General features: G+C 36.4%; 1 protein-coding gene across 1 annotated transcript; it reads left to right on the top strand.

The window, feature by feature from the left end:
- The first annotated feature begins 439 nt into the window (after positions 1 to 439).
- LOC107954374 (uncharacterized) lies at positions 440 to 4165 on the top strand. The gene is made up of 6 exons (XM_016889918.2): positions 440 to 569; positions 845 to 1180; positions 1487 to 1931; positions 2308 to 2606; positions 3180 to 3547; positions 3881 to 4165. Exons 2-5 carry the CDS (start codon positions 878 to 880, stop codon positions 3522 to 3524), a joined length of 1392 nt encoding a protein of 463 aa, XP_016745407.1. The 5' UTR covers positions 440 to 569; positions 845 to 877; the 3' UTR covers positions 3525 to 3547; positions 3881 to 4165.
- The last annotated feature ends 15505 nt before the right edge of the window (positions 4166 to 19670 follow it).

The raw sequence follows: 19670 nt of genomic DNA, 5'->3' as shown, positions 1-19670 counted from the left end.
ATTATTAGTTAAAAAAATATTGGGTTAATTTTAAAATAGAGTTATTATTTAAATAGAACTCTAATAAGGGGAAAATATGTGATAATTATCATTTAAATTATAATTATTAGTTAAAAAAATTTATTTAAGAAAACTTATATTAATTTTATTTGTGTAAAAGACACTTAATTAATATATTAAAATTAATAAAGCTAATCAACTATTATTTTTGAATAATGTCATTTTGAATTAATTAGATAAAATAAAATTATATTGATGATTGAATAGGTTGAAAATGTTTTAATTATGGTTTGAAAACTTTTTTTGAATTAATAAAATTATTTTTTTAATTATATTTAATATTTTAAATAAAAATTATCTTACTTAATTATGAAATTGAAAATATAACTTTTTAAAAATTAATTAAATATTAAACAGGTAAAGTAAGCTAGTATTTATTAAAAAGGAAAGTCCCGAAAGCATGTCCCCAAAAACAAAGTAAATAGCCCCAGCCCTAGCCACCGCCCTAGAAGATTTTATATTCATCGTCGAAATTACTGTTCGACGCTCAAAAGCTTCTCTTTTTCCGGGTATAATTTCCCTTTCCTCTTTTAATTTCTGCGTTTTCGATCGCTGAACTGATTATACTCATATGATATTACGATATTGCTTATTGCCTTCGAATGGATTTTCTGTATTGCAATTTTATATAAATAGATTTTGATGGGAATCCAATTCGAAACCTAGAAACAGTGCAAGAGGTTGTTTGTTTATAATAATTATAAATGTTCCCTGCATATATGTTTTTTTTCTGTAATTGTTGCTTCCAGATGATAGATATTGATGAATATAATCGGTTGGGCAGGGAATTTTATATGGTTAGTTTGTTTTAGTATCGATGGCAAACAGACCAGACCCAGATATCGATGATGATTTCAGTGAAATTTACAAGGAGTACACTGGCCCGCTAGGGTCCGCAGTTTCCAAGGCAGAAGATAGGGTGAAAGAGAATAAACGTTCTCATGCTGCTTCAAATGAGGAAGAGGAACAGCGTGACCCCAATGCTGTCCCCACTGACTTCACTAGCCGGGAAGCCAAGGTCTGGGAGGCTAAATCCAAGGCTACTGAGAGGAATTGGAAGAAGAGGAAAGAAGAAGAAATGATTTGCAAAATATGTGGAGAATCGGGTCACTTTACTCAGGTATTAACTATAAGTGGGTTCGTGTTTCTGTTCGAGTGTACCATTAGTTGCTTCGATAACACAGATATCATGAATAACCTGTTTATAATGTGATAAACATTTACCTGCTTGTATATGGAACCCCCCCCCCACTTTCTTTTTTCTGCTTTTATCTTTTCATTCTGCACTCACAATTTCTTATTGAGGTAATGGCAGATATCCCTGTTTGAGCTAGGTAGAAGTAATGGTAGAATTTCTTAATTTCCTAGAGAAGAGAAGATTCATTCCCTTGTTTCTTAGGTGTGATGCTGTTTCATATATTTGTAGGGTTGCCCCTCCACTCTTGGAGCAAATCGCAAGTCTCAAGATTTTTTTGAAAGGGTACCCGCTAGAGACCCACATGCCAGAGAACTTTTCACCGAGAAAGTTATTCAGAGGATCGAGAAAGATATTGGTTGCAAAATCAAAATGGACGAGAAGTTTATAATTGTTAGTGGTAAGGATAGGTTAATATTGAAAAAGGGTGTGGATGCTGTACACAAAGTAAAGGATGAAAGTGATCAAAGGGGCTCTTCTAGTTCTCGAATGAGCAGATCAAGGTCTCCTGAGCGAAGTCCTGTTGGTGCACGGTTGCGACGTCCTGAATCACAAAGGGCTCATTCAGGACCACATAACTCACTACACTTCCAACAACGATTTGGTAGGCAAGATAAGGCTGTGGAAGACCGTGTACTTGAGGATCTACGGAAAATTTCTAGAGATTCTCCGCAAGGTAGGGACAGCATAGGATATGTTTACGGCATCAATATAAAGCTGGTAATCCCATGCTCGTGGCGTGTTTGCTGTCTAGGTTATCCTGTATGTTCTTATAAAAATTATTTGATTGTAAATTTTAACAATGCTGCTTACATTTTATCATTTGTTGCAGCAAGAGGTAAGTTCTTATGTCAAGCATTATGTATACGATTCTGAAGTAATGTCAAGAGTTAGTCCGAATTGAATGGATTGTCTCCAAAACTTATTTACTGAAAGCATTTGTGGATTGCAACGGATGGGTGCACTTTGTGAATATAAGATATTGTGTCTAGTTAAAAGCTGATCTTTGTGCATTTGAATCAAGTGCTTACCATACTCTTCATTTCATGAAGCTTATGGTAATGATGGAGCTAGAAGTCGCTCGAGCCACTCTAAATCCCCAGGCCGTTTGCCTTATGGTGGCAACTCATTTAATTCCTATGATGGTCATAATCGAAACATGGGAGCTTATAGAACTGAGGGATGGGATACTGAGAGACGGGGATCTGATTTGCAATCTGGCAATCAGTTTGAATACCATGCCTTCCCTCAAACGTTAGATGAGTTGGAGTTGGAATTTAAGAGAGAGGCAATGGAACTTGGAAGAATTCGTGATAAGGAAGAAGATGAAGAGAATTATAAGCATCGGGAGGTAAGATGTTTATCTTGTTTGACTATCGTGTGTGCTTTTGGTGCTAAATGGTTTCTTTGACAAGCCTATATCTTTCTGAGATAAGGTAAAAAAATTTATAGCTTAGTTATCAATGTTGGATTGTAACTTTCTGTACTGTTAATTAACTACAATGAACACCATGAAGTTCAAAACTCTAAAGCCGGAAACAGAGGTTTTTGTTCTTACTTTGTTTCTTAGTAGAACATAATCCTGGAGTGCTGTGTAGACTTTTTCCCTCTTGTTCATCCTTATAGGGCTAATCTGTATATCCTTAGACTATCTCTGTTTATGGAAAGTCATACATCATTTAGATTGTTTATGGGCTTCCTATGGTGTGGGTTGAATGTTAGAGATGAGTGTGTGAGGTATCTATCAGTGTCAATGTGCTCTCACGTTGAATTGTCTGACCTTTTTTACACTGGGGGACAAGAAGAAAGAACTGCTGTTGTGTGGTCTTCATCATCGAATGATATAGGGAGAGGGGAGCCATTCCTCTGTTTGTTGTATCAGCATGGAAATTCTGATTCTGACTTATGGTTTTACAAATTTTAGACTATCAAGGAGATGAGAGAGAACTACATCAAGAAATCAGCTATATTGAGGGACACACATACAAAACAGTGGGAAGAGTTTCTTCAATTTGATGCCCAAAGGCGTCAGCAACAGGCACGGCAACAAATGTCTGCTTCAAGCTTTGGTGCTTATAAACAGCAGGGTTATTCTGAATACGATGGCCCGTCTGTCCATGCTCATTACGCTGGAGCTGGTTTACCTATGGATTCTAGGGGCAGGTACCCAAATCCTATGGAAAATTATTCCTCTAGGCTTCATGACTCTTATGGTGAATTTCAACGTCAGAGGCGTGAAGATTTTGGGAAAGCTTACAATCGGTACTAAATCAATATAACAGGCTTGATTAGGTGAGTTATTGCACGCTTTAATGATAATGGGAAATGATTGATTCCATTCGTTTCTTTTCTTTCTCAATTCCTTCATTGTTCTTAATCTTATCTGAATTTCTGGAAAGTGGCAAGTCTCTGCTGCATAAGATACTCTTGGGGTGTGGATGGAAAACATTATTCAATTGTTTTCATTCTTCGTTGGTACTCATTTGAAAGAATGTTTGAGGGTTTAGGTTGTTAATTCCGAGTCCTACTTTGGTAGGAAGACAGTTAATGGAGTTGTATTTGTGGTTATTTTAGATTCTATTTCTTCTTTGAATTACTTTAAAGCTTTGCTCCAAAAATTTTCAGGGTCAATCAGATCTTGGTTGGTTAGGGAGTAAAAGATTGGTGAGCTCAAGTCTAGGTAAGTAAGTTGGTTCTGTATCAGAGTTGAGAAGGGAACACTACTACTCTTTTAATGTTTTCATTGCAGTTTGTTCCAAATTCAAATATTATAATTTGGCTCTGTCCAGAACTTCATTGAAGAATATCAGACGCAGTTTTGGATTTTTAGTTAGAGTAGTAATATTTGGAAATGAACCTTGTCCTGAATGATTGTTGATTTGCATTAACTAGTGGACTCTACATTTTAAAGGGCGGCATGAGCAAGTTTTCTGTTTTGTGTTTTTGTATTATATTTCCTACTAAACCTTCATATCATTTGAAAAAAGGGGGGGGTCACTTGCATCCAATGTGTTATTGATGGACACTATTGTACTGTCCATGCTCCAGGTATTTGATAGTTGCCTGGTTTTTATTTATTTCTCTTTCAAGTAAATTTGGTGTTATGGCAATTCTTTTGGTTTGAAGTAGACATCAAACCTGGAAATGTTTGTATGATGGAGCTTTTTTTAGTTCAGAAGCGATTAAGCTATCTACTTGGTTTTAGAACTAGGGTATTGTTGAAGCTGTGGAAAATCAGGTTATTTGCCTAAGTTGGTAATCTGAAAACTTCTTTGGGTTTTAACTATTACGGTTTATTTACAACTTTTTAAGTCCATCAAGGCATACCTGCCAGTATAGTCATGTATTTGATGGAATGCTTACAGTTGTAAGAACATTTGGCTGCCAAAAGCTTGGTGTGTTTACTTTCCTTCTGGCCAGTAGATCGGTGCTCCCAGAGGGCATTGGCTATGCTATCCCTTAAAAGGTAGAAATTTTCCCGTTTAGAATTCGAATAAAAAAATTACGTAGACTATTTACTGCTATTGGAATATAAATTAGTACTGTACTGTTGTGCTTATGTTTTTCCTGTTAGTACTTTGTGTGTATCGGTATTGTTATTTTTAAAAATATTTAATGCATTTAAACAATATTTGCAAATATCTAAATAGATTTTAAATATAAAATACTCCGTCACTATATATTATGCGAAATGCTCATCGATTATATTCAATAGATTTCAACGTTTTGACTTTTTTGAACTTTTTGTAGTTTTTTTTTTTTGGTGAAAATAAAACAAAATTACATCAACTATTAATAGACGCTAAAAAAGCCTTGTACCCGTGAAGAACCATAGACAAAATATCAGGAGGTACTTCAAAAATCTGTAAGGTTGCCTGTCATGTAAGATTTGCAATTAAGTTGCATTCTCTAGGTACATACGTGATCTCCCACTGACCTTCAGAACGCATAAGTTATTGAATTATTTTGAGCAAGGCAATACTTGAGTCCACCGACTCTTCCATGGTCAAAGCTTGAACTACCTTTAGGTTATCTGTTTGAATCATGGTTTTATTGTCTCCCTTATTTTGTAAAATAAGGAATCTGTCAAGAATGCCTTAAAGTTCAGCCTTAAAAGGTGTGCATCTACTAAGATAATGGTTAAAGCTTCATATCCAATTTTCATCTCGATCACGAACCACTTCATCAGTGGAAGCATTCTCGAAATTTTTGGCCACAACTCCATCAGAGAATAAGTTAACCCAATTTCCATCATAATGAGAGTGGATTGCCAGATTAAGATGGTTAGCATTGGAACCATTAAGAAAAGGTTCAAACTGTTACGCCAACTTAGAGAAATTTTGATAATATCATAAGTTGTCCAAGTTGTATTTTGGAAAATGGATAAGTTCATATTTTTCCAGATTTGCCATGCAATTAATCTGAATAGGCACGACCAAGTAATTCCCCGATCTTTCAACTTAAAATGACAAGAAAGATTAATGGAAAACCAAATTTGAAAGGGGTTAGAAAAGAACCTATTTTGTTTCTTAAAAGGAACCATATGCATCCATGCTTTATTTGCTTTCAAACAGTCTCGAAGAATATGCAGAATGTCCTCAGTATCATGACCACATAAAGGACACGCGTTGGAATGACCAATTCCTCTTTTAATACGTTTTGAATTAGTAAGAAGTCTCTGTTTGGATGCAAGCCAAAGAAAAATACGAACTATTTGGGGACCTTGGTATTTCCAAACAACCTTCTAACTAACATTTGTGGGGTGCCAAAATTCTTCTTTTAAGGCTCAATAAGCACTGTGAACAGAGAAAGATCTTGAGCCAAATTAAGCCCAAATGACCCTATCTATTCCACCAGCAGAATGAAGAGGGATACTCACTATACGTTTAATCACATCTTTAGGCAACCAAATACGACACAAATTTAAGTTTCATGAACCATCAGGTAGGATCCAGTCCGTTAAAGTGCTCTCTAAGTCAAGGTTTGCGCGAGTCGAAACATAAGAAAAAGAGGACCAATTCTCCGAATCCAAGAATCCTTCCAACAACAAATATCAGCGCCATTACTGACAGACCACATAAGATTCTCACGAAGGAGGGGCCAAACCTTAAAAAGGGAACGCTATAAGTGTGAACATTGACTTCTGATAAGAGAATCCGGAATGTGATCCTTCCATCTATATTTTGAACGAATGACTCTAAGCCATAAAGCATCCTTCATAGTGACCAAATTGAACTCCAATCTTCATAAGAAATGAATTATTTTGATCCTGAAGGAGCCGAAATTCAAGTCCTCTTCGAGACATTGGCTGACAGATGGACGCTCAACCCACCAAAGCAAGTTTTGGATGTACCACAGAACCACCTATATAAACTGCCTAGCTATTCTCTCGATCTCATCACACACGCCTTTCGGGATTGCATTGGACTACATAAAATAATTTGAAATAGTTAGAAGAACTGACTGAGCCAGAATGACTCTTCCCGCAAAGGAAAGTTTTCTAGTTTCCCAATTTTGCAATTTACATCTCACTTTTTCCACCACGAAATTTAGAGTACTTTCAGTAACTCATTCCTGAAAAAGAGGCACCCCAAATAGATCCCAAGATTAAGAACTTTCTGAATCCCAAATATCTGGCTAATCTGATCACATAACTCTGTCTCAACTCCATTGGAAAAATACATGTTGCTCTTCCTTGTACTAATTTTGTGTCCCGAAAAATCACAGAAGTGCTTCAAAATTCTTTTTAACAAATAAGCTTGCTCCACCTCTACTTTGCTGAAAATGACTAGATCATCTGCAAAAAAAAGATGAGATAACGCTGATCCCTTGATAATCGAATCAGATTCCACTTACCAGTATCAATTTTTTCATGAACAATGTGACATAACCATTCCATACAAAGAACGAAAAGATATGGCAATACTGGACATCTTTGTCTAATCCCTCTCACAGACTTAAATTTTTTAGTATGAACTTCATTCCATAATATTTGCATAGAAGAAGAAATGGCGTCCATAATCACTTTCCTATGGAACTCAGGAATCCTAGCTAGTAACAGAGACGCATCAATGAATCCCCAACTAACTCTATCGTAGGCCTTCTCCAAATCTAACTTGATCACCATCCAGTTCTTACCAATTCTCTTACTACGCATAGAATGAATGACTTCTTGCACAATGATAACATTATCAGAAACATTACGACTAGTAATAAACTTAGCTTGCTACTGTAAGATGAAATTCGAAAAAACCACTTTAAATCTATCAGCAACCACTTTCATCACCAATTTATACATCACCGAGCAAAGATTGATGGGCCGAAATTGACTAAAATCCTTTGGTCTATCTTTCTTCGAAATAAACACAATCAAAGTATTATTCAGCTCTGCCTCGATTTTATTACCAGCAAAGATTTCTCGAACCCATTAACATATTGCACCTCCAATAAAATCCCACTAACTTTGGAAGAAGTGCGCATGAATGATGAAACCTATCACTTCCTAAAGCCTTAAGCAGAGTCATGTCAAAAAGGGCATTTTCTATCTCTTCGTTTGAAATCGACTTTTCTAATAAAAATAATATCCTAATTCTTAAGGCAAGGAAAGATATTGGAGGGAAGGTTTATCATAGGAGTAAGGATTTCTCCATAGAGTTTCTTAAAGAACCTTACAACCACATTTTTAAGAATATTCTGGTCAGAACACCACTCTCCATTAACGATACGTAAAGTCATGATACGATTGAATTTCTTCATTTGAATTGTACGACTATGGAAAAACTTAATGTTACAATCTTTAAGCTGGAGCCAATCATACTTAGCCTTTTGCCTCTACAATAATTTCTCATGGTTAAGCACATTTTCTAATTCATCCCAAACATCCATTTCAAGATTTACTAACCAACTAGAGGACAAATGATTCATAGCCTTTTGGATATTTGCAAGCAACCTAATAAGCTGTCTTTTGCGAGTACCTAAAAAATCATAGACATGTTTGTTTAATTCTTTGACATGTGAGGTAAAATCATTAAGAGAGTCAGCCATATTACCTGAATAACTCCACTTATTCCTGACCAAATCAGGAAAATTCGCATGTTTTGTCCATCCTGCAAGAAACCAAAAGAGACGCCCTTTAGGAGCACTAATATCCGAATTGGTTTTGAGGAGAATGGGCATGTGGTCTGGTTTGATGCGCAAAAGGTGAAATACAAGATAGTGCAAAAAAGATGATATCCAAGTGTCATTGGCAAGTGCTCGATCTAGCCTTTCATATGTATTACCTCTTTGCCAGGTAAATGAGGGTCCAATAAATCCCAGATATTGTAAATTACAAGAGTAAACAAAATTACCAAAAAAAATTGCATCTCTTACTTGTGCTACGATCACTTTTCTTGTCATCAAGTGATAATATAGCATTAAAGTCCCCCATAATCAGCCACAGAAAAAAATCGTTAGGTAACATGATTATTAAATCAGCCTATAGAGAATTCTACTTTGCTCTGTCGGGACTACCGTAGGCAAAAAAGATAAAAAAAAGTTATTGGGAACACTGTTATAAACACGAAGAAGAATGAAATGATGATGATTATGGATGACAATTGAAAAAACTCAGAGGAAAAATATTCTGTTATATTTCTACTACTTTAGTTTACAGATTATAAAGAGAGGAATAATCATTTTAAAGAAAACAATTCCTAATTTCCTAAGAATCAGTAACTGAGATTAGTTTCTATTTACAAGGGAACTATTAGTAACAAGGTAAGGTTTCTATCCTTAATTATAGGGATTCTAACACTCCCCCTCAAGCTAGAGTGTAGATGTTAATCAAACCCAGCTTGCCAATAAGTTCTTCAAACATGTTTCTGTTCAAACTTTTAGTTAACATGTCTGCAACTTGTTGTCTAGTAAATAGGTAGGTGATGCATACTTCTCTTGAGTGTATTTTTTGTTTTATAAAGTGACGATCTATTTCCACATGTTTGCTCCGATCATGATGCACAGGATTATGTGCTATGCTGACAGTAGCCTGGTTGTCACAGTACATCTTCATAGGTCTGGTATAAGGCACTTTTAATTCTCTCATAAGTCTTTGTATCCAAACTCCTTCGCATATACCATGAGATAGTGCTCGATACTCTGCCTCTGCACTGCTGCGCGCTACCACAGATTGTTTTTTGCTCCTCCACGTCACGACATTACCTCAAACATAACTACAATAGCCGCTTGTAGAGCGTCTATCATTAACAGAACCTGCCCAGTCTGCATCAGTGTAGACTTTCATGCTTCGGTTGACAGTCTTCTTGAAGTACAGGCCTTTACCAGGAGTTTCTTTTAGATATCTTAGTATTCTATATGCAGCTTCCAGGTGCTTCTCCCTCGGGGCATGCATATACTGACTAATAACACTTACACTGAAGGCTATCTCTGGACGGGTGTGAGATAGGTAGATGAGCCTTCCTACTAGACGTTGATATCTCCCTTTGTCGATTTCTTCTCCATCCTCATTAGTTCCCAATTTAAGGTTAAACTCTATAAGAGTTTCGGCTGGTTTGCTGCCCATCAAACCAATTTTCGACAATAGATAAAGAACATATTTCCTTTAGAAAATGAAGATACCTTTTTTCGACCTTGCTAACTCCATACCAAGAAAATATTTAAGACTCCCCAAGTATTTAAGTTCAAACTCTGTACCAAAAAATTCTTTCAATCTCAAAATTTTGCTCGATTCATTTCTTGTTAATATTATATCATCGACATAAACGATAAGGATGCAACATTTACCATCTTCCGAGTACTTGTAGAACATGGTGTGGTCTACTTGTCCTTGAATGTAATTTTTGCTAGTCATAGCCTTTGCAAATCGGCTGAACCACGCTCGTGGAGATTGTTTGAGCCCATACAAGAACTTCTTCAACTTACACACTTGGTCCTTATTTTCTTCAAACTCGGGTGGGAAATCTATGTACACCTCCTCATTTAATTCCCCGTTGAGAAAAATATTTTTTACATCCAATTGAGTCAAGTGCCAATCAAGGTTGGCAGCAAGAGATAGCAAGACCGAACGGTGTTTAGCTTGGCAACCGGTGTAAACGTCTCGTTGTAGTCGAGATCATAAGTTTGGGTGAATCCTTTAGTCACAAGTCGAGCTTTGTATCAGTAAATACGGCCATCGGGTTTAAATTTCATAGTGAAAATCCATTTTCACCCTACGATTTCTTTCCCTTTAAGTAGATCCGAGACTTCCCATGTTTTATTATTTTTGAGGGCCTTCATTTTTCCATCACGACTTGTCTCTACTCAGCTGATTCAAGAGCCTCTTCTATATTTTTAGAGTTTTTACAGAATCAACATTAGTCACAAAAGCTTTGTAAGACTTAGATAAATTTCCATAGGATACAAACCAAGAAATAGGATGTTGAGTACAGCTCCTTGTACCTTTTCAAACTGCAATTGGAAGATAGATGGATTGTGACGGAGGTGGAACTTCTGTTTCAGAACAGTCCTCGGTTGGAGATGTAATTGGCACTGCTGTATCAGTTTCAGGAGAACGATTCCGTCGAGAGTAAACTTGTATTTACTGTTTTCCTTGATCAGGTGGCTGTTGTACTTCGGTGGAGGTATTGTTATTGGGAAGGACGGTGTTAAATTCTTGCTGTACAGGGGAAACAGTAACTAAATCTGGGATAGGTTTGTTTGTGATAGTAGTAGTAGGATCATGAGGTATAATGATGAGAGTATTAAGGGTCTCATCTTCATTAAAAATCTCCCCCTGAAGATGAGATGCTGCAAAGTATGGTTCATTTTCAAAGAAGGTAACATCCCGAGAGACAAACATTAGGCGTATTGTTGGTGAGTAACACTTATAGCCTTTTTGTGTAGGGAAATATCCAATGAAGATGCAGGTATGAGCTCGAGGATCAAGTTTGGATTGATTTGGTTGATGGTTATGGACAAAAGCTTTACAGCTGAATATTTTGGCTGAAAGATTAGGAACATGAAATAGAGAGAAGGCTTTTAAAAGAGTATTTAGAGGTGTTTAGAAATTGAGAATCTTTGATGACATTCGGTTTATGAGATAATAGGCAGTGAGGACAGCTTCTCCCCACAAGTATTTTGGAACATTCATGGTGAACATTATGGGTCGAGCCACATCAAGGAGATGTCGATTTTTTCTCTCAGAGATCTCGTTTTATTGAGGAGTGTCAGGACAAGAGCTTTGGTGTATAATGCCTTGGTCAGAAAGGTATGGACTTAAGACAGAGTTAAAGTATTCTCTTCCATTGTCAGTACGGAGGGTATGTATGGTAGAGTTGAATTGGGTTCGAACCATTGGGTGAAAATTTTGGAATACTTTGGGTGTTTCATATTTTTCTTTGAGTAGATAGACCCAACAGACCCTAGTATGATCATTAATGAATGTTATAAACCATCTAGCCCCTGTAATATTTTTCACTCGGCTGGCTCCCTATAGGTCACTGTGAACTAACGAAAAAGGTTAGGACTGAATATGTGGTTTTAATGGGTATGGCACACGGGTATGTTTAGATAATTGACAAATTTCACACTTCAAAGAATTAATACTTTTATTTCGAAATAACAACGGAATATGTTTTTTCAAATACACAAAGTTTGGATGTCCTAACCTACGGTGCCATAACATAATAGTGTCCTCTTTTGAAGTGGATGGAGCCAATCCCCCTTGTGTACTATTTTTATTCTAAATATATAGTCCATCATCAACTTTAGCAGTGCCAGTCATCCTTCCTGATTTCTGTTCCTGTATCACACAACCAATTGCAGAAAATTCAGCAAGAACTTTTTCATCCTTAGTAAGTTTACTAATTGAAAGTAAATTACAGGACAATTTTGGGACATGTAGGACTTTATCGAGAGAAAAACACTCTGTCATTTGTACTTTTCCTATTCCAGCCACAGGTGAGTAAGAACCGTCAGCTATGCGGATTCGAGATTTGTTATGACAAGGGGTGTAGGTGTGAAACAACTTGAAGTCACCTGTCATGTGATCGGAGGCACCTGAATTGTGTATCCAAGGAGATTGATTATTAGATTCAAAAGCAATGTTGAGGGCAGTACCTTGAGTGGCTAGAGATCCATGAGTAGTAGGAGTACCAAGTATCTTATGGAGAGTCTCAAGCTGTGTTTTGGTTAAGCAAACATCAAGAACATCATCTGCAGTAGTGGATGATATCATGGCAGTCTTATTATCCTTCTGTTTTTTTCAGGATAGCCATAGAGTTTGAAGCATTTTCCTTTTGTATGACCAACACGATTGCAGTGACTACACCATGGTCTTATTGATCCAGAATCATTTCCAGCACGTTGTTTTTGTGGCTGTGGACCTTTGGAGATGAGAGCAGAGGATTCAGTAGGACGGTTAGAAATCGAGGTCATAGGTTTAGGTTCCTTTGAATCTCCTATCATGACAAGACGACGCTTTTCTTCTCTTCTAACTTTTGCAAATGCTTCACCGATCGTTGGGAGAGGTGATCTACCCAGAATTCGGCCACGGACCTCATCTAACTCACGGTTCAGTCCTGCTAAAAACTCATAAAGACGTTCATTGTTGAGATGGGTCATAAACCTGTTGTGTTCTAAGCCTTCACCCCAATCTGCCTTATAGTACATATCCAATTCTTGCCACAAAATTTTTAGATTGTTGTAGTAGTAAGTTACCTTGAGTGTTCCTTGTCGGATATCATTTAACTTAAGCTTGATCTCAAATACTTGGGAGGCATTTCCAAGATCTGAGTAGTTTTCTTTGACTGCATCCCACATGTCTTTTGCAGTTTTAAAAAAAAGATAAGTGCGACTTATATGGCCTTCCATCAAATTGATTAGCCAAGCCATTACAATTGAATTGTTGAGTTCCCAAGTGGCATAAGTAGGATCAGCTATGGTTGGTCGTGGAATTTCTCCCTTGATGTACCCTAATTTGCCACGACCACGAATCACCATAAGAACCAATTGAGACCATTGCAGGAAGTTTTTCCCATTTAGCCGATGATTGGTGATTATAATGGAGCAATTAATTTCACATTGAGTGATTCCCTGATTGATATTTTGAGTTATTTGTGATGTCTCAGTTTCAAAGAAATTTTCATTGATATCACCCATTGGAGGACTAAACCGATGGAATTTTTAGGAAGAGAAATTAGAGAAAAAAATAGCATCGAATGAATCCTAAAGCGCTGATGCCATGAAAAAACTCAGAGGAAAAATATTATGTTATATTTCTACTACTTTAGTTTACAGATTATAAAGAGAGGAATAATCATTTTAAAGGAAACAATTCCTAATTTCCTAAGAATCAGTAACTGAGATTAGTTTCTATTTACAAGGGAACTACTAGTAATAAGGTAAGGTTTCTATCCTTAATTATAGGGATTCTAACAATAATCCGAACAAATTCCTTCCAGCCCACCCAAATTTCTTTTGAAAATTCAAATACGATGAGAAAAATCAAAACCCAATTTATCAATAATTAAATTTACTTTATTACCGCTAATTTTTTGTTCCAGTAGACACAATATCCGGCATATACTCAAGATTAAATTCACGGAAGACATAGAGAAATTTGTTGCTTGCACAGCTTTGACAATTCATAGAAAATATTGTTAAACTTAATATCAAAATAATAATAAAATTAACATAAAACAATTAGATCTTACTACCCAGAGCTTATAAATCAGGCCTGAGGTCCTTTCGCTGCATTTGAACCATTTAGGCCCAATTCTTCCATACTTTCTGTCGAAATAGCCTCAGCTAACCTGGACATAGAGGGTGAGTTTGGATGGGCGGTGCGTTACTTGCGGTTAGAGTAAAAACAGCGGCGGCGGTGAGATTAGATACTGTAGCGATACTGTAGCGTGAGACAAAAAGTAAGCTAAACGCACCGTACCGTACCCAATCGCCCATCCAAACCCACCAAGAGACGCATAACAAATTTTTAGAAGAATTTTTAACCTTAAATTTGCTCTATTTCCCATGTGATTTTATTAATTTTTTAATAGCTCGAAAACTCTTTATTTTCCCTCCCATCAGTCTCCCCGGATTCATTGATCTAGCAGCCCCCGAATCTGAAACTTTGGTCCCCTCCGACAGGGCGTCGTCGACTGGGACAGTGACTTTGAAAGTTGTCATGTGTTTGCTAGGGTTCAGCCCTCCAGTGGAGACGACGACTAGAGCTTCCACTAGACTTAGCATCGAAAAAGTTGGTTTGGTTGGGAGCTCTGGGACACTATCACTATCGACGTTGAAAGAGCCCGATCCCGAGTCTGGAATCTCACCCTCACCTGTTCGAACATTGAGTTCGCTAACAGGAACCCCTGTAACAAATGATTGCCGCCGACCGATAGCCTCACTTACGTAACTTCGAATGGGTGAAGTTTTCCTAGCATCTGGCCCGGAAGACGACCCAGTAGCCTCGCCTGATAAATTAACCAACTGCAGATTATTCGTTCTATAGGTCAAGGAAGGCCCAACTTCTATTGGGCTTGAATGAGCAACCTGGTTTCTGGACTAGACAAGCCCAACTTCCAAGCCCTTGACGATCTTTTTAAAACCAACTGGATTAATTATAATTTTAAAATCTATTTCCTTAAGGGGACTTTGTTGTTGACCCCTGGTTGCCATCCGGTCTCCAATCACGTGGAAAAGATCATGCCCTTGATTATCCCCAACGAAATCTCCCTTCCTTTATTACTCCTAGCTTCCATCTTCTAATCTTCTGCGCCAGATTTGCTTCCAGAATTGTGATATGTTTCAATTAAAGCTCTGCAACGGGAGGCTTCATTATTTTTTGCCGTGATTTTCGCCTCAATCTTTGAAAGATCCCTTATTTTCCTCCTGGATTTACTTTCAACTAGCATCCAAGGCTCGTAAGTTTCGCCAGTCTCCTCCGAACCATTAACGATAATTTTTTCCACTTCTGTCAAGGTACTAGACGGCAGTGGCTGTTTTACAGAGCTGGGTTCAGGGACCCTAGAAGGGTAAACCTCCTTCAGATAGTCGTATCTTCCACAATGACAACACACTGTTGGTAAAAACTCATACTCAACTTTTTGTAACTTACCATTGATTAAAATATGGGATACCAAGGACATGTCTTGATTAATGTACACTACCAAGCGAGTGAATCTTCCTTTTGTTCTATTATCAGGATTCAGATCTAGTTTGGCCACTTTACCCACCAGGCCCACTATTTCCATTAAAATATTATGTATATTCATATATCCTAGCAACCCTGGGAGTTTAATCCATGCCATAACCACGCTCGAAAATTTTTGTTCCAGATCGAACGACACCGTCCATGGTTGCACAGTCAAATACTGACCAAAAATAATCCACGACCCCTCCATAGAACCTTTTTGCAGTCAACCTTATTATCCAATCTGGCTAAGAAGTAACCACTCTCAATGTCCATCAGATGAAATGGTGCAGAAGGCTTCCAAAGGTTATAGATTTTATTATGAAGGATCGAGAAACCAATATTGCAACCCAAGAGCTTCAAAATCACAGTATTTTCCATGTCCCGAATATGAATATGTTGGATTCTGTCTGAGAATTTGATTGATGGAAGACCATTGCCTGCCAACAATTCGAAATCCTCGTTTGACTCTAAAACGAACCCAGCAGATCTAGAAGAAGAACCTATTAATTTGTCTTTCCAAGAATTTTTTGTCTTCTCAATCTGATCTGCCGCTAAATCCATACTCTCATTCTCATCTTTATCCCTAAAATGTACTTTTGTAGGGATTCATTTTTAGGGCTTATTCATATCTTTTTATACTAGCCTATACATTATATTTTGGAATTTACATTGAAAGGAGAATAAAATTATGTGTTTTGGCTTGTTCTGAGTTCAATTCTACGGGGGTCGAACCATCAGCAATAAACCAAGTTTTCAAAAATACAATTCACTAATACAAGATTAATCCATCCAATCTTACTTTACTCTTTTTTTATTTTCCTTTTTCTCCTTATTTCTTGTAGAACTTGTAGGTTCCTCTTATACAAATTCTTACTATTTCAACATAGTTAATAATAATAGGAAAAACCCTCCTCACTTCCTTCATAAGAAGCTCTAAAGTGATTTTAAGTGTAACTACTTCAGCATTGATTCTCTTTTGATTTCTCAAGCTCTCATAATTAAGAACATTTTAATAATGGAAATTTGAATCTTTAATATGGTTTACTACCTTTCCTTTAGGGCTTGAAGTGATTGATAAGAAGAAATGGAATGAAGCAATTTTTTCTATTTCGATAGAAAAAAGGATCACTAAATAAGAAAAAAAATAGAAAGAGAAATGGATTTCTCTAAAATCCACCATCTACAAGCATACCAATAGTGGACTTGTGTCGACCGTAACATCCACCATACTATTTTTCTCCTAAACTTAATAGAAGAGAAATAAATTTCACTTAAACTAATTATTCTTGCTATAAGATTATAATAAAATATATCATAACATGAACTGAAGTTCGATCAGTGACTTGAAATTTGACCTGAAAAATCCTTTTATATACATTTCTAAAAACCCTCTTGAAGGGGGTGCTCTTCAAACACTCTACGGGATTACCTTCTTCTTCACCTGAAAATCTTCTTCCTCTTTACTCTAACCATCCATGTCAGGAAGAACAAGAACTAACCAATGGGGCGACCAACCAAATCTAAAAGCTCAACAATTGGTGCGGTGAACGTGGATCGAGCACCATCGGATAATTCCAAAACCCATCATCATTCGATATCTATTATCATCACCCTTTGACGACATTAACGACCACCAATCAACAACTTTCTTACCATTGAACCCATTATTAGCCTCTGCATGCAACCAAACTAACCCATCAGACACTGGCCCCATATCAGTCTACGCAAAGCACATCATAAAATGCCATCATTGTTTGATAGCCTCCTCCTTGCCGAAAACCACTAACATAACCGTTACTTTTCTCCCTCGACCACTAAAAATCCTGTCGGGACACTTTTTCGTCCCTCCCCAAAATAATGATTTATCAAATTGAGACTTTTTTTGGGGCTTTAAGCGATTCCTTCTTTGGCCTTCCGAGAAGAGCAGTAAAGTCAAATAAGCTTTGAAAATTGTATGAATGGAAGAATCACCCCAACTTCATTGTATTTTTAGTGCATCATTCTTCCGAGGTTCTGTAGATCATTGATGCTTAAACCAGATAGTTTTTCTCCTATCAATCGCCTGCAGCACATCATAACTATGTAAGCTATTGCGTATCACATTGTATGTAAATCCCACTATATCATATTTTAAAGGTTCTTATCAACCATTAAGAGTTTCCTGATAAGACATTGTTATGAAGAATATTTTAAGTGATCTTTACCATTTTCAATATTATGTTATGTATATCATATTGTATATACTAGCATTTGGTGAAATCCCATCACAAGAGTTGTTAATTTTTTTATGCTATATAGTCCATGAAATTTTCTGGTTTTACTGGTTTGTTTATAAAATTACATGTGAGATTTGTATTATAGGATTCCTATATCACTAGTGACGATGAGAATTAGATATAGTTTTAGGAGTTTTGGTTTTGCTTAAATTGGTGCTCTTATATTAATTGATGATGGATATTATTATCCATGTTCATACTAAAGTTTAAGGATAGTATGTTGAAATAGGTAGAGAAAATACAGTCACGACCTTCGACTTTCTTACAGTCCACTGATTTACGATCACGACATTCGATTTTCTAACAGTTCGTTGATTTACAATCCTGATTGTCATTTTTAAAGCTTGTTGATTTACAATCACGATTTAAGTTCGTTAATTTACAATCGTAAACACTTCATAAAGAGTTCGTCGATTTACGATCAACACTCCACTAAAACAATTCGCTGATTTACGATCATGACTGTCATTTTTAAAGCTCGATGATTTACTATTACGATTTTAGTTCATTGATTTACGATCATGAACACTTTATAAAGAGTTTGACAATTTACGATTGCTACTCCACTTAAACGATTCACTGATTTATAATCACAACTGTCATTTTTAAAGCTCGTTGATTTACGATCATAGCTTCAGTTCATCGACTTACGATCATGATCACTTCTTAAACAGTTCATCGATTTACGATTGCAACTCCACTTAAACAGTTAGCTGATTTACGATCACGACTATCATTTTTAAAGCTCGTTGATTTACAATTACAGCTTCAGTTTATTGATTTACGATCATAAACACTTCAAAAAGAGTTCATCGATTTACGGTCGCGACTTCACTTAAACAGTTCGCTGATTTATGATCACGACTATCATTTTTAAAGCTCGCTAATTTACGATCACATCTTCAATTCATCGATTTACGATCATGACCACTTTTTAAACAGTTCGTTGATTTACAATCGCGACTCCACTTAATCAGTTCGCTGATTTACGATCACGACCTTTTACTTACGGGATTTCACAAATCTCACGGTCTACTGATTTACGATCATGACCTCTTGCATACAAAATTTTCAGAATATTATGGATTACAATACAGTTTGCAGTATTCTATAATACATTTCGTAACATTTCTTCAGATATAGTTTGCAGTATTCTACAACAAGGTTCATTTCCTTAAAACCATTTATCAGATAACCTTTAACTTTTATACCTCACTGTCAGACAACAAAACTTACTCAGTAAAGTTTTAAGTTAAAACTTATGTAGTAAGCCCTCAATTACACGTTTTACACGTGTAAATTTGTCTTAAAAGAGTCATTTTATAACTCTTCTTCAACAAGGTAGGGGAAAAATTGTTATAGAATTATAATAAAATATATCATAACCCTACTTGAAGTTTGATCCATTCTGATGACCTAGAATCTGACCCGAAAACCCACCTTATATACATTTCTGAAGACCCTCTTGAATGGGGTGCTCTCTAGACACTCCACAGGATTACCTCCTTCTTTACTAGAAAATTTTTTCCTCTCCATTCTAGCCATCCATGTTAGGAAGAACACGAATTGATTAACGAGGCGACCAACCAAATCTGAAGGCTCAACAATTCCTTTAGCCAGATGTTAAATTAGTTTTTATAATTAAACTTTTATCTTGACGTCAATTTAGTCTATAGGTCTTTTTTTAAAAAATATTATGTTCCCATTTCAGACCTCATTTACATACTTTACTCATATCTCAAGTTACTCGAAGTAAGACACTAAATATAGTCCAATTACGTAGAGTATGTAAGCTATAACATGTTGACTGATCTCAACCTTAGTTGCATCAAGTAGAGTATGCCAAATTGATTAGTTGACCATTAAACTTCATTCAACATCCATTGAAATCAATTCTATTATCAAGAAATGCACCCAATGATAAGAGTACTTTATGTAGCACAAATGAACTATATTTTTATGTTGGTCT

This window comes from Gossypium hirsutum, chromosome D07, assembly GCF_007990345.1.
Source record: "Gossypium hirsutum isolate 1008001.06 chromosome D07, Gossypium_hirsutum_v2.1, whole genome shotgun sequence".
NCBI lineage: Eukaryota > Viridiplantae > Streptophyta > Magnoliopsida > Malvales > Malvaceae > Gossypium > Gossypium hirsutum.
This window is presented reverse-complemented; position numbering and strand designations above follow the sequence as displayed.

Excerpts from the sequence above, each read along its gene's own strand:
- LOC107954374 (XM_016889918.2), top strand. The coding sequence starts at position 878 with ATGGCAAACAGACCAGACCCAGATATCGATGATGATTTCAGTGAAATT. Across the intron at positions 1,181-1,486 it reads AATCGGGTCACTTTACTCAG|GGTTGCCCCTCCACTCTTGG; the intron begins GTATTAACTATA and ends ATATATTTGTAG. Across the intron at positions 1,932-2,307 it reads TTCTAGAGATTCTCCGCAAG|CTTATGGTAATGATGGAGCT; the intron begins GTAGGGACAGCA and ends CATTTCATGAAG.